This window comes from Eptesicus fuscus, chromosome 4, assembly GCF_027574615.1.
Source record: "Eptesicus fuscus isolate TK198812 chromosome 4, DD_ASM_mEF_20220401, whole genome shotgun sequence".
NCBI classification, from domain to species: Eukaryota; Metazoa; Chordata; class Mammalia; order Chiroptera; family Vespertilionidae; genus Eptesicus; species Eptesicus fuscus.
In genome coordinates, this window is record NC_072476.1 from 62,615,892 (window position 1) to 62,631,539 (window position 15,648).

A 15,648-nucleotide genomic window follows, 5' to 3' on the forward strand; every position below is an offset into this window, starting at 1 on the left:
CAGAAATAATAAAGAATATTCAGGTTAAAAAGTGATTAACCAAAACTTCCAACTAGTCATCAAATTAATGAACATTTTACAATTTCTATCTTGCTCTGCTTCAATCCATAAAATATGCTTATTGGATACATGTTTTCTAACCCTCCACACAATGACTTTCTTGGGTTGGCAGTCTCAACAAGATAGTGCAAGCTGCAGGGAAGGAAACCAGAAGTGTCAGTATTGGGAGGTCACATGTGGCTTCTGGCTACAGTCACGTGCTGTCAATGATTCTCAAAGAGTCTCAAAAATGCTAGATATTCACAGCTAGAATGACATAACCTGCAGATTAAAGCAGAACCCATTGGCAGGAATAGCTGAGCAGGATCCTACCTGGGAAACAAAATGACATCCCAAAATATTGCAGAATGAGGAAACTGAACAAGATACCAACTTGTGCTAAATTCCAGAAAATCGCTTTCTGAATTTTAAGGCAATTCCCTGTCCCTTCTTGAAGTGAAGGCCTATGTAGCTAAAACTCCTGCACTTCCAGTGGCTACCAAAAATTTCTATTTAAGTATTTCAAATTTCAGATATTCAGTGTCATCTGAAGTCAGATGATGTACAGGCTGGCTGGTATATATAATCATTTTTACATACACAAATTTGCTCTTCAGTTTCAGAAAATGTGCTTAAGCCATGCAAACAAACAAAAGACAGAGGGAAAGAAAACCCCACAAAAATTCCACCCTGGTTGGGTTTATTAATCAGAGTAAATACTGTTTTATCTTATCATCATGTTTTCTATGAAGAAACTTCTGTTCTTTTTTTAGATTTGGAGAATTGCTTTTCCTGACAGAAACCCCCAGAACTGAAAACCCTGAACTGCAAACTTGTCCTTTGTCCTAGTTGTTTACCAGTCTTATCAGGCACACATGGGTTGGCAATGTGATTCTAAGATAAAAATTCCAAAGATATAATTAGATGTTTTTCCGAGAAACATCTCCCAATGCCATGAAAATTTGGTTGCTGTTTTTCACTTCATACTTGGAGTGAACAGTCTTATTTCTTGACACTTAACCATTTTCTCTTAGATAAGTGAGAAATAATAACTTGGCCCTGAATAAAAAGACATACTTTTAAAGTAAACAATTCTGAAAATACAGAACTTATCTCAAAATTCTGTGGCAGTCAATAAACGCGTTTTTCTATAACACACCTCTTGAGGCTTATAGTAGCATAAATATAATGAAAATGATTTTGTGCCCCTAAATGTAACTATAAATGATAAAAGGTATATTCCAAACCAGTGATGTAAAAGGTATCTTGTGCCTTATAGATTCATTAGCTCAATTCTGAACAAAGATGATAAAAATAGAAAGGTAGGAAATCACAAATGTGCAGTTACTCTGTTGCAGAAGAATACTCTCTAGACAGTGAAATAAGTACTGTGAAAACATCTCATTTTTTTACTGAACTCCATCTTCGCTAGAGAGACTGAAACCAGTTGTGCAAAAAGAAAATCCTCTACTCCCACCTGCTGGTCATTTATAGTCAATGAGTCGCAAAGCAGCTAGAATAACAAACTTCACATTAAAGGAGAACTTTTGATTTTTAAAGCAGGAAAAATCTTTGGATTCTTATCTATGTTTATCCATTTATGAATATCTATAATAAATTTTACATTAAATTATGGACAGATATTACACATCCATTTCTAGAAGTAGAGAATTCCAGCCAGAGCGGCAGTTTCCTGACTTCTCAGCGCCTCACTACTGACTCACTGAGGCCCACTCACTGCATTGAAAGAAAGTGAGAGACTATCCCATTCCCATGCTTCCCTTTACCACAAAAGCCATTCAACTTAGTCCTAGGTCAGCAATAAAAGATTTGAAACCAAATGGTCTTGGCAGACCTGTCTTGCAGAGAATTCACAACTCAAATACTAGGTCAGCTCGAGAAGTTGCACTCTCTCAGCCAAAAAAAATCACAGGCCAAATCTATATTTTGGGAGACTTCTCTAGAGGGAACTTAAAATCTAAGGATGTTAGTATAACCTTGATGGAGAATCCCAAATGAGAGATTAGCGGCTCAAACGGGATGGAATAGCCCTGTTTGTAAGAAGGATTCTGTAACTGGAGATATAAACATGATATTAAAATTCTGAAAGGGTGGGCTCAAGTTCCTGCTTCATTTCTTTTTCTGGAGAGTTTACAAATTTTACAAAGTCTTTGCTAAAAGGGTTTAAGGGCAACAATTATTCTCTTTAATTTAGAAGGTATTTTTAAAATCAAAGTAGATAAGTATACCGTTTTGAGAAAAACAGTACTTTTCTATCAACAATATACCAATTCTCCCTGCCAAAAATAAGCTATGAAGATTCTTTTTAATGTGTTTCGTAAGTCATAAACTATAGGGATTTTCATGTTTCATCTATTTTAAAAATATACTAAAAACTTGGATTTGACTAACCATTTTCTCCAAAATTTATACAAAGTACAATGTGAATTGGAAGGCAATGTCCCAACATACAAATCCTGAGTTTTTCTTTCATTTCCCTAGACATGAGCAAATTTGTCTGCTAGGACACTGAAGAATCGTCTGTAATTCTATGGTTCTATAATTAAGACTTGTACAAATTCAGCTGCCAAAAAATCACCAGAGTGGGTGGTGAATACAGCCAAGTAAATGCTAATTATGGAAGGCGGGTTTTCTAAGATCTTATAAGAAGCAAAGGCAAGATCAGACAACTAAGATAGTTACGGCAATATAAATAGTCTTGTCAAATTCAATGTAAGCCCCACTTTGCTAACAGCTGTTACCTCCCATAGTTCATAGGTACTTAAAAAAAAAAATCTGGGATCCTCTGCTTGGAATCCAGCACTTAATTTGTCCCCAAAAAAATAGAGTTATAAAATTTACACACATCATTTTCACTCTAGGACACACACAAAAAAAGAAGGAACAAAAGTCCAATGTCCCAGACAATTTTCCATTTTATATTTCAGCTCCTCCACTAATATTATTTTTCAAAGTTCTGTTGGAGTTCAATAAAATACCATTAACATTCTAAAAGAGAGTGTGCGAGTCAGAAGTGTACAGCACAATAAATTTACCTAAATCAAACACATGCATATAACCAGCACCCAGTCAGGCACCAACATTTTCTGTACTTCAGACGTGCCCCCATCCACCCAGAAAAGAGAAAATTTTATTTTATATATTAAAAATACTACACAGCTCTCTCAATAACATAATAGAGTGTATTCTGACTGTCTGGATATGTTAATTACAGTCTTAAAGTATAAGTGATTACATCTTTTCCTTTTTGCTTTTACAAATACCTATGCCCATCATTCCCCTTATCAACGAGCTGAACCAGTTACATTAAATTACGGACAGATATTTTACATCCATTTCTAGAAATAGAGAATTACAGCCGGAGGGGCACAGTTTCCCGATACCTCTTCTATGAAGGCTTCCTTGACTTACACAAAAAAATGGCTTAAGTCCTCATCTACATTCAGAGTAACTTGCAAATAGTCTGTATGTTTACACATATCACACTGGGTTACACTAATTTATGTGTACATCTGCTTTCTAGGCTGTGTCTCATGGACAGAAAAGGCATTCAATCTTTTCATCTGCCTTCTGTGCTTTAAGCTGTATGCTTTAAACTGCATGCTGATGAATGACTCGATGTTTTTCACACTATTTCTTCTGCCGCAGACATCTGAACAATTTTTCAAAAAGCAAATTGTATTATATAATATTAAATGAAGCAAAATATACAATCCAGATATTTTAAAGTATATATCATCTTAAGGCCCTCCATATAAATAATTTGCAAAAGTACATTTCATGCAAACAGGCTAAATAACATGTGCTAATTTTAATATACAGTATATGCACATTAGTAAGATATGTAGTGGATATAAGTCGACAATACAATGCTTTGTGACAAGCAGCAGCTATTTTCTTGTAAGCGATGATATAATGCCTTTCTGTCGAAAGTTCACAAATACCCTTTTCAGGCCTGATGCTATCATTTCCTTTTACCCCTCTCCTTCCCCCACCCTCCTCCACCACAAAACTAAATGAGCGTATTTCGACTCATTTGAGATTGATTATTCTTTACTTGTACACTCAGTTCTAGGCTCTAGAAGAAAAAACATGAACATATCATGAAAGTCAACACTTCCAGAGCTCCTACCTGTGTACCTAAGCTGGCTGCCATCATGTGAGTCAGAAGCTTAGCCGCAAACATGGAATACCTGGCACAGAAGATATGGGAAAGCACAGCCAGGCAGAGACCTGTGGGAACAAAAACGCCCATGTGTGGTTTTATAATCCATGAACAAACGGTAGCACAGCAGAAAGTGTTGGGACAGCTAAGCACATAAGGCCTGGAGCCTGCCTCTGCTGCATAGCAGTCTCTCTGGGAACGATTATGTTGCAATTTTAATTTACTCCATTTGATGGGCATATAGTCTTTACACTTATCAATTAAGCCTAAGAGTAATTTTAATTTTGAAATACCTACATGTTCCTTTCCCTACTAAAAAGAAATCACAAATTAAGCAGATTAATAATTTAATTAAGCATTTGGTGCTCTGTTTTCATTAGACAAGTTTTACAATTTAAGAAAAGAATCATATTCTAACCTAGTTTTCTAAGACCAGGTGGCTTGGCTAAATAGATATAATTAGGGGGGTGAATAAGATTTTTTTTAGGCATGAAATTGTGAATAGTACTACCAAAACTCAGGTTTTGTAATTATCTCTTTTTATCTATTAAGCATAGTTATAGAACTACAACAGTGATGATTATGAATTTTAAAAGCACCTTATGCTACTGGGTGTTAAAACTAGGAAAAAAAAATGTGTTCTTTCTCCCTAAGATGACTTTAACCTAAACATCTACATTCCTAAATGGGGTGGAGAAAATTCTTCTTCTTTTTTTAAAAAAAAATATATTTGTATTAATTGTTAGAGAGAGAGGAAAGGAGAGGGAAAGAGAGAGAAACACCGACGTGAGAGCAAAACACAGATCGGGTGCTTCCTGCATGCCTCCTACTGGGGATTGAGCCGGGAACGTGGTCATGTGCCCTGACCAGGAATGGAACTGGCACCCTGTCAGTGCATGGGGCAGTGCCCAACCAGCCACACTGACCAGGGCATATTCTTATTTTCTTTAAGTCTACTGGCATTCCCCTATTTACACTGCTTCTTGGGGATGATGAGAACGTCAGCACTAACCCACAAATCCTCTGTCTTGCAATTTGTATAAATTTACTTTAATGCCAGAGTGTATGCATATTTTAAACATATTTCCTGGTGGGTTTTTTTTTTCTTTTAATTCAAATGTCCAGCACATAGTAACTTTTTCACTAAGCCTTTTAGTTCACTCTCATCCTCAGTCGGGTTGTTCTGTCTAACCATTATTCAAACATAAATGTATGCTGCTCTGCCAGGTACTGTGCATGCATTACCTCACTTACCAACGCCTCCTTGACAAACAAGAGGTACTACATTCATTTAAGAGGTTATTTTCTCACTGTCTTCTCTGAAGCTATGGAGCAAAGTTTTAAAGGAGACCACCTGTTGGCATAAGTGGATGGGGCATTTGCAAAATGCCCACATGGGGTCTGGTTTTCTGCATAGAAATGCCTCTCGTAACTTCTTTTGGGAAAAGCGTTCAGTATGTTTAGATTTAATGGGGTAGATGGGTAGGCAACTTTCCATGTAAGAAGTGAGGCTTTGCATTAGTTAAGGCTTTTGGCCTAGAAAGTTGGCTAAGATATCTGGAGTAATCCATGTTTAGGATGGCTGCCAGGAGGTGTTCTGGGGTAGGTATGCAAGTCCTGGGGCTGCCTCCAAAACCCACCCATGCAGGTACACAGTGTATCCAGAAACTGCACAGTCATGCCTGACTTTGCACCTTAATTTAGGTGGTCTATAAACTACTGAGGCTGATGCTATCAACTCATGAATGCACACTGAGTTTCCTGTGATGATCAAAGCTAGCTTAAACTTGAGTTTTCAGTGTGTGTGTGTGTGTGTGTGAGTGTGTGTGTGTGTGTGTGTGTAATATATTGGCTTAAAAGCAGGGCCTTGCAAGTTTTTTATTTCATTATAGGCCACATGATCACAGACTTATGCTCTCCTGTAAGTTTACGGTGGTAGATGGTAACAATGTCAGGCAAGGGGATTTAGTGCTGGCCCAGGAAAAAATGCACACTAGCCAACTACTTTAGTCATAGCTGTTTCCCTTTACTTGGTAATATTCCAATCTGCACCCATTTCATATAAATTTAGTACAATTCAAATGCACCAGCTCAGGAATATTTAATCAAGTGTATTAAGCTGCAATTAAAATGCTAGCATGACACCTGGTGGCAGTCCCAGATTCAAAGCCAGTGGCAGGAAAAGGGGCTAGATCCTACGGCCTATACCTGTAAGTTGTGGTGTTATCTAGATGCTCAAGCAGGCAGTACTGCAGCCTCCACTGGCCTTGGGAAATACACTGAATACCCTCAGTTACCAAGAAGCATTATACGCTGAGTATTTATCTTTTCTTTTCTTACCTGATGCTGAATAGCTGTATTAGCAAACATGACTTAAATTTACAGGTCAGATTTTTTTTAGATTTTAACAATTTTTGGTTTAAATTCCCTTAATGTAAACATGTAAATCACAGGGTACAAAATCTTATAACAATAAGTACATTTTTAAAAAATTAAGTATATAAAATAAATAAAGCATAATAGTTCCAGTTATTACACTAAAGGTGTACTCTAAACTGTTTCTAAAAAATTTATTCTTGGCTAATTGAATAATTTTCCATTACTCTTTTTTCTAGTGTTATGTAGGGTACAGACTCAGTTGGAAATGGGCAAACAGGCCAAAAAGTTTAGTAATGCTCAACTTAGAAAGATGAAAGATCAAGGCATATAGCTATGACTTTTAAAAAGAAACCAGTTTACCAAATTCCATGAAATTAAAGTAACATTTTCTCATGAAGCTAAAAAGTTAAAGGTTAGCTCATGAAGAAAGAGGGAAAAAGTAAATCATAACTGTGCACATTAGTGTAACATTATGAAATACACCTCAAACCTGAATAACTTCAGATGTGAATGCTGTAGTTGTATAACTATTTTAGGGAACCTAAGCATAATTTGAAATACACATTGCTATTTGGAGGATGATATCAAAGAAGCTTACTCTGCTCCTCACAACTCTATTGATGTGCTATCAAAGATAGACGACTGAATTGGAATCATCCTAATTTTGACTCTGAATACAATCTATGCTTTGTGATTGTAGGGAGACCCTATTACATTCCATAAACCAGTTCAGTTTTACCACGCATACATCAACTGGGTCATGTCTGATGCACTAGTGGGTGTGTCTCCTGTGCTTGGAATGTTTTCAAGCTGCGATTAGAGATGAATATAGACCTCAGATTTGTTTCTGTGTGTGTGTGTGTGTGTGTGTGTGTGTGTGTAAAGTACTTCACACATTAAACTAAAGCTTTCCTTTGGCTAATGGTTTTATTTACTTCACAAATTATTAAGTGATAAATGTCAACACAATGCCAATTTTACAATAAGTAACAGGAAGTAATTGTCTATAATTGCTAAATAATAAGACAGGATAAGTAAATAAATACAATCTCAAGTCCTTTCAAACATGCTTATTATTTTGTTCAAGGTTTATTTAACTTCAAGAATATTCTAGTTGTGCCTTTTATAGTTTACAAGCTGAGATTCTGATAGTTTTACTTTTCAGAAAAAAATACTCTGTAACTTTACTAGATGCCACCTACACATTTTAAATTATTTTTTAAAATAATATATATTTTCTAAAATTCTACATCAAATTCTTCCAAAAATATCAGAACTATGAAACAGAATTTGAACAGATATATTGTGATCTATCCTGATTTAAATACAGAGGTTTGATTTCTATCTAATTATATGTTACTACATTTCATAAAAAGAGCTAGTCAGATTACTTCCAAATTCAGAGAGATCTTCAGTGTGACCTGACCTAAATTATTGAAAATGTGTGTAAGATATATATAATTATCTTCTCTACTTCCTGGGGCGGCGGGGGGGGGGGGGGGGGAGGGGGGGGTGCGGGGAGGGATTTGAGAGATGGTTATTCATCCTCCCCTGAAGCTGAGACAAAAAGACAATTTGAAAAACCTTGTAAGCACATAGCCTAAGATAGATAACATAAGTTTACGGTATTGATAATATAGTACAGTACTGTACATGTATTTTCTCTACCTTATGATTTTTAAAATATATTTTATTGATTTTTTACAGAAAGGAAGGGAGAGGGATAGAGAGTTAGAAACATCGACGAGAGAATCACATCGATCAGCTGCCTCCTGCACACCCCCTACTGGAGATGTGCCCGAAACCAAGGCACATGCCCTTGACTGGAAATCGAACCTGGGATCCTTGAGTCCGCAGGCTGATGCTCTATCCACTGAGCAAAACCGGTTAGGGCTCTACCTTATGATTTTTTTCCTCTAGCTTATTTTATTGTAAGAATATAGTACATAATACATACACAAAAATATATGTTAATCGACCACATAATCAGTGAGGCTTTTGCTCCATCGTATGCTATTAATACGTAAGTTTTGGGCGAGTCAAAACTTATACATGGGTTTTTTACTCACGGGGCAAGGCAGGGTGGTCAACATCCTTAATGCCCATATTGTTCAAGGGTCAACTGTAATTTCAAATATGACTTCAAGTCAAAAGTGATAAAAGTAGATGATATTTAGGTGTTGATTCTCAAATATATGAGCAACTCTATATAGCCTTTGCTAGAGTAAGCTGCGAAAAATATATATTTATTAACAATTCTTTCAGGAAACATTCTCACTTTAGTTTTTAAATCTCTTTGGTTTGATGTTCAGTATTTAGAACCAGCGATGGAGTTTTGTGGGTTACAGCAGCACTTGGATTTATCTCTCTATTGAAATATATAAAATAACATCTAGATTTATTCCAGCATTTCCCCTTTGGTATTATTTCATCAGTCTATAAAATTTCTATTCATATTAAAGTGAAGTGTGATGTCTCCATCTGGTTTTGGAACTGTGGGGACCCAGAAGAATCTATTAAGCAAGAAATATCATCCTTATGAGAGATGTTATTGAGAATAAGAAATTATTAAGATTCCCAACTATATAGTCAATGCAGCAAATGACAATAATTCTATAGTTATCCTAAGTTAAGTTATAAGTAAATAGTTTGACAGACATTAACACATTTAAAAAGTTCCTACTCCTGTCAGACAGAAATGAAGCCTAAATATGGAAGGTGAAAAGTTATTTTTTAAAACAGAGCCTATTTAGAGCTCCCGGGTTGTAGAATACAAATCAACCAAAAGGGTAGTAGGTTGTTGTTTTTTTAATAAAATGTAAACTGCTTTGTATGTATTATCTCACACAATCCTGACATTCTAATGCAGAACCTGCCTCTAAATTGCAAGACTCTGAACTACATATATCTTTTCCTATTATCTCACTTCTCTCCCACACGGTATTTACATTGCTTATGAGTTGGAACTGTTCCTGTTCTTTCCTATATCCTCAGTACAAAGTTGGCCTTCCACAAATATCCATTGAATGAATTAATGAGGAAGTTTATTTTCTCCCAATGCTAATGAATTACAGTATATTTGCATCTTGTATATATAAAATTACTACGGGAAAACAGACTCATCCTCATAAATATTTTAAATTATTGACACAAAATATTGCAACTGACCTGAGATGCATATAAATCCAGAGGAGAAAAAGGCTTCATTGTATGAAGACAAGGTGTCGGTCTGGGCGTAGACAGCGTACACAGACATGTATGAACAGGCACATTCTACATAGTCTGAAGTATCCTCAACCACTTTGCAAAATTGACTGTCAGACAACCAGCTAGGGCAAAAAGACAACTGTCACTATTTCTTGTTATTAATACTTGAGGTCTTGAGACGGCTTTTAAAGAAAAAGTAACTTATTAAACTTAAGTCTTCTTTACTCCAGACTTAAGCAGACCCTGGTTTCAAGAAGAAAACTGGAGGGAACATCTTGTCTATGACATGACACAACATATCCCACAAGATACCTTAAGAAGCAGCCCAAATACTATCCAAACCTTCCAAAGCACTCAGATACCGAAGAAGCTGGTCCTCTCAACAGAGCAGTAGCACCCAAGGTTTTCAACAGAAGGCACTCTTGTCTATCTTTCAAAAATCCCAAAAGATTGACACAGCCATTATCACATGTAGTGTTCACTCTTCCTTATTCTTCATATTTCCTAGTAATTTGAACCACGCAAATTACATATATGCTTTTCTAAAATTCCTTAATCGTTTTTGGAGTTTGGAGCCAGTTATAATACATAAATGTTTTCCAGGGTCCTTTTAAGTACAGAGGGGTGTCTATAAAGTCTGGCTGATTTAGCACAACACTGTGCTATGTTATGAGCATTCCTCAGTGACTACTGGTTGACACTCTTGATTTCTTTACTTTCTAAGGACATACAATTTTTAACCCCAACTGCAGGTTCAACCTTGAAACATTCATTAGTCATTATACATTGAGGATCACAAAGTTCCTATGTATTAGGTTTAAGATCTGTCATCAGACATTAGGAATGTCAGTTGATAATTTTTTTTTTCCAAAGAAAGAAGAGACTAACCAGAATTTTGGTGTTTAGAGGATAGTTGGCTAATTACTCAACTAAGCTATTAGACCTATCTAGAACTTTAGTTTATGTGGCTGAAAGTCAGTAACAAACAACTTTTTACCCTTTGGTATCATTTTGTCACTCTATGAAATTTCTATTAATATTAAAGTAAAATATGATGTCTCCATGTGGTTTGGGAACTACGTGGACCTAGAAGAATCTATTAAGAGTTGTCATCCTTATGAAAAATGTTATTAAGAATAAGAAATTATTGGGAGCTGGGGATTAGAGGAACCTGTATTTTTCAACCACTCCTTCAGCAAATCTGATGCATCTTCTCAGTGGACCCATCAGTGGACCCATTGTTTGCAAAAACAGTGGACCCATTGTTTGCAAACAATGAGGAGATACAAAGATGAATCAGATCTGAAATTTGCCTGGAAATGTTTACAGCAGTGGTTCTCAACCTTTCTAATGCCGCGACCCTTTAATACAGTTCCTCATGTTGTGGTGACCCCCAACCATAAAATTATTTTCGTTGCTACTTCATAACTGTAATTTTGCTACTGTTAATGAATTGTAATGTAAATATCTGTGTTTTCCAATTGTCTTAGGCGACCCTGCTAGCAGTTCTCAACCTGTGGGTCACTTGATTTCTTTACTTTCTAAGGACATTTTATTAGGATAAAATTATGCATTCAATGTTAAAAAGTAATATAGGCCACAATACATGTAGAGCATGTATGACTATATCATGCATCTAAATGATATCTTGTCAAGACTGCTAACCAAGGAAATGGAGCAGAGATTTTCAATGGAAGATTTGAGAAAGAAAGGAAAGAGTAAGGGCTTTACTCTAGCTATATGCCCTCTGCCCTCTCTAAAACAAAAGAAAACAAAACAAATTACCCCACCACCCTTGCTTTACCTACCAGATTTGAACTGATCTCCAGGGTCCAAACCTAGTGACTGATTAGTACCCTAGACTCTGGGGCATTGACTGGGCTCCGAGTGACAGAACTGCTCAGAAACTTGAGGCCTTGGGCCCAGGAGATTCAGAGAAAGCATCATTTTTCTCTTCCCATTCCTGTGTATGGCTTTAATCCCAAAATGTGCTCCAGCCCTATGTGGACTAGAATTACAAACCCCTGCTAATTCCTCTAAGCATAGAGTATCAGCTCCAGAACCACAAGTCCGGATGGAAGGGGTAAAAAGAATTTCCTTTCCTGCCCAATAAATTAACCAGGAACCACAGGAGAGTTATCCAAATCGAGCAAAACTCACGCTAAATCCCACGAAAACACTAGTCATCAAGAAGTTAATATTGTATTGAACACATATTTAAATTGTTCGGCTACATTTGCCACCTGCACAATGCTAGACCCTTTCCTATGCTTCTTTGTCTTATTTCTTATAGAGGTTATTCTTGTCCAGAGTCCATCGATGCTCAGTGAGAAAAAAACAGGCTCAGTGGTACCAGAATGTAGAAGGACCAAATTCTGATTTTAAACAATTACTAATAAGTACCTTGCAGCAGCCTGATTCCAAAGGAGACAAAGTGAGGTTTTAGGAACAATTCTAGGCGCGGCAGCATAAATCCTGTAGAGAACCTCATTGTTGTCAGTCAGGGGCTGTGGACTCTGACCTTTCACACTCAAAGATAATACCTATAGTATTAAAAAAAAAAGCAAACAGAAAATTTAATGATGTTTTCAAGTTAATGTCCTGACTGAATCTCCCATTCTGAACTTCATTTTTTTAGTCACTTTACTCACTACTCACAGCTACTATTTATATAAGAAGCTGTCTTAGGAATGCAGGACACCTCCCTGGTTTTCCATTGCAAACATTCTGCCTCCACTTCACTTACTGAGCCATCTTCAGCTGACAACACTATGACTATAACTGTTGAACTTCATCACGAGTGGGATATATAAGATAATATTAGTAAAAACTATATTTTTTCACTGTTCCTCTATTATATATAGTTTGCTCAATAAAACATGAAGAAAATATTTCCAGCTGTTTTTAAGGCAAAACATTTGACAAATAGTTCATAAAGATGGGGCATGTTTCATAATTAGCTCACCATGTGTAGCACTTCCCACAAATCTGATCCAGCTAATGCATTCTGAGCAGTGTGGCTGCTATGCAAAAGTCAGATCCCAACCATAATTCTTTATAATGATAGATTACCTTATTTTTCAGGGCAGGAAGGCTGTTTCCACTTATAAACCACTGCTGGCTGCTATACTCTGTGAACTGGACAGATTCACACGGACTTTTCCCAGACATGATTTCTGTATCCGGGACATCCAATAACCTTTCTGGAACTCGAATATAATCGCCTTCCTTCCCTTCAAACTTGTGCCCATTGATTTGCTGGGGATACCAGTGAAGAGCCAGTATTGACAAATATGGGCAGCTGTCGAGGATGGTTTTGCTTCTACAACAGAAAAGCAAAGGATCAGCTGCAGCGGCATGCATTTTATATATTTTTTGTATTTGTTCTATATATCCCCTTGTATTTGTTAAAATGCATTACACCAGGGCTCTGTTCTTAATGTATAACCAGGACACTACCAACCCAGAGCAGCAGAGAGAAATGTGCTTTCAGTTCTTTTATGGTTGTGGTGGTTTTTTCACAGAAATGTCTGCATCCCTTTGGCTGATCCCCCTTATAACCTAAAGCATGGATATCAGATACCATTTGTGGCTGTAAAATGGACTTTGCAGTGTCAGTCATATCAGCATCAGTGGAACAGGTTGGAGGAAAGGCACATCACTAAGGAAACGCTCTGTTTTACTTAAGATTATCGTAAACTTTATATATCTGCAGCCATGTTTTCATCAAGAGTTCCCTCGCCCCTTTCTAATTGCTAATTTGACCATGTAACTGGTAGGAGAAATAGCCCTGAACAGTGATCTTTATCCATTTAACAATACCGCTTTGGACATCCCCTAGGCATAAGATTCTGTGCTCCGTGAAATTGCTTCCAAACCTCAGTGTGTGTTAAAATCAGTTGAAAGCTTGTTTAAAAATATAGATTTCTAGATAACATCCCAGAATTACTAAATCAGGACCCTTACCTGGGGAGGGAGCTAGGGATTTTAGGACTCTGTATTTTTTAACCAGTCCTCCAGTGAATCTGATACATCTTATCAGTAGACACATTATGTTTGCAAACAATGAGGAGATACAAGGATGAATCACATCTAAAACCTGCCTGGAAATGTTCAGAGGATATTAGGATAAAAATGAGGCATTAAATGTTAAAAAGTGATATAGGCCACAACACAGGTATAGTATGTATAATTATATCATGATTCTAAATGATACCTTGTCAAGACTGCTAACCAAGGAAATGGAACAAAGATTTTCAATGGAACATTTGAGAAAGAAAGGAAAACGTAATAGCTAATCTTTATCTCTAGCTATAGGCCCTCTCTCTAAAAAAGAGGCCACCCCAACTTTACCTATCTTTAATCCAGCCTTTCATCCAGGGCTCTAGACCCTAATGTCCAAGACCCCTATTGAAGCACCTCAAGGTGTACAGGCCACACACACCTCCCTAACAGTCTGACGCCCTAAGTCTGATTCTTTCACACACACACACACACACACACACACACACACACACACACACACACACCACACCACACCTAACGTATACCATGTTTAACCTTTAAAGGTTGATGGCCTTCCCAAACATACCATGCTATTCTTGCCTGACTACCATTGTACATGCTGTTTCCTCTTCTTGGACAACTTAGAAAGAAAGGTAAGTGTATGGAGAGGAAGGAAAGATATTGATTCATTTATTCATTCTAGTCACTCATTGTACTACAGCCACTGAGAATCTACCACATACCACTGTTCTAGGCCCAGGGAATACATTAGGCAACAACACAGAAAGGACCATTCTGTCTGTGTATCTCAGATGCTCGGAGTTCTCACTGGGCCTTTGAAGGCACAGATATGGAAACTAACAATCACAGCAGGGGAGATGGTTCATATCTAAGACAACCTCAGTATCCTGGTAATTTGGAAACATACAGAAAAAAAATTTAAAGATTTGGGACTATAGGGAATGTAAAACAATGAACTATGACTTAACTGAACAACATAGTTGAACACAGTATAACAGGGAAGAACAGTAAAAGGCTATTTCTTAACTATGCGTATACACACACACCGTGGCCTCAGTGCAAACGTACTTGAAGTAAAGGAATCATCCATTTCAGAGGTTTCTGGAGACATTAGAGATATTTACAAATGGCACTGAGGAGCTGACCTGCTAATCGCTGGTCTCAGCTGGACTTCGGAACAGGGAGGACTGCAGAAGGGGCCTCCTGAAAGGGCTCGCAGAGCTTTTCAGGTGCTCTGATGATGCTCCTCATTAAGAAAGCAGCTCTAGCCAGTTTGGCTCAGTGGATAGAGCATTGGCCTGTGGACTGAGGAGTCCTAGGTTCAATTCCAGTCAAGGGCACATCCCCGGGTTGAGGGTTCGATCCCCAGTAGGGGGGGGCATGCAGGAGGCAGCCAATCAATGATTCTCTCTCATCATTGATGTTTCTATCCCTCTCTCCCTCTCCCTTCCTCTCTGAAATCAATAAAAATCTATTTTTAAAAAAGAAAAGAAAAAGAAGTCCCCAGGACTTGACCATCAGGGTTAAAAGAATACAGTGTAAGGGGATGCTGGTTCTGTACCCAAACCTCAAGTCACACCCAGGCACTGACCTGGGATGAAAGTCTGGAGCACTTTGGAGTCATGGGATCAGAATGGAAGATCTGTTTCAAAGCAAGTGGTTTACAATCACTTCTGACCACATGGCACAGAGGCCAGCAAGGGTAGTGGAGTCAAGTAGGCCTGGGATTGGCCTGCTGGCCTGGAACCGAGCCCAGGCCTCCCCCTGGACTAATCATGTGACCGCCGGCAAGCTGTGTAAGGCCCCTAGCC

The 15,648-nt window shown here is 37.5% G+C and overlaps 1 protein-coding gene across 1 annotated transcript in view; it reads right to left on the bottom strand.

Moving 5' to 3' along the window:
• The window catches only part of ADGRV1 (adhesion G protein-coupled receptor V1), a 452,962-nt gene that overhangs the window by 255,737 nt on the left and 181,577 nt on the right, over positions 1-15,648 (bottom strand). Inside the window, exons 81-84 of the mRNA XM_054714338.1 lie at positions 12,884-13,133; positions 12,215-12,354; positions 9,773-9,933; positions 4,193-4,293 (exon numbers count right to left, since the gene is read on the bottom strand). Of these exons, the coding sequence (XP_054570313.1) occupies positions 4,193-4,293; positions 9,773-9,933; positions 12,215-12,354; positions 12,884-13,133 (652 nt within the window). The remainder of the gene's footprint in view (positions 1-4,192; positions 4,294-9,772; positions 9,934-12,214; positions 12,355-12,883; positions 13,134-15,648) is intronic.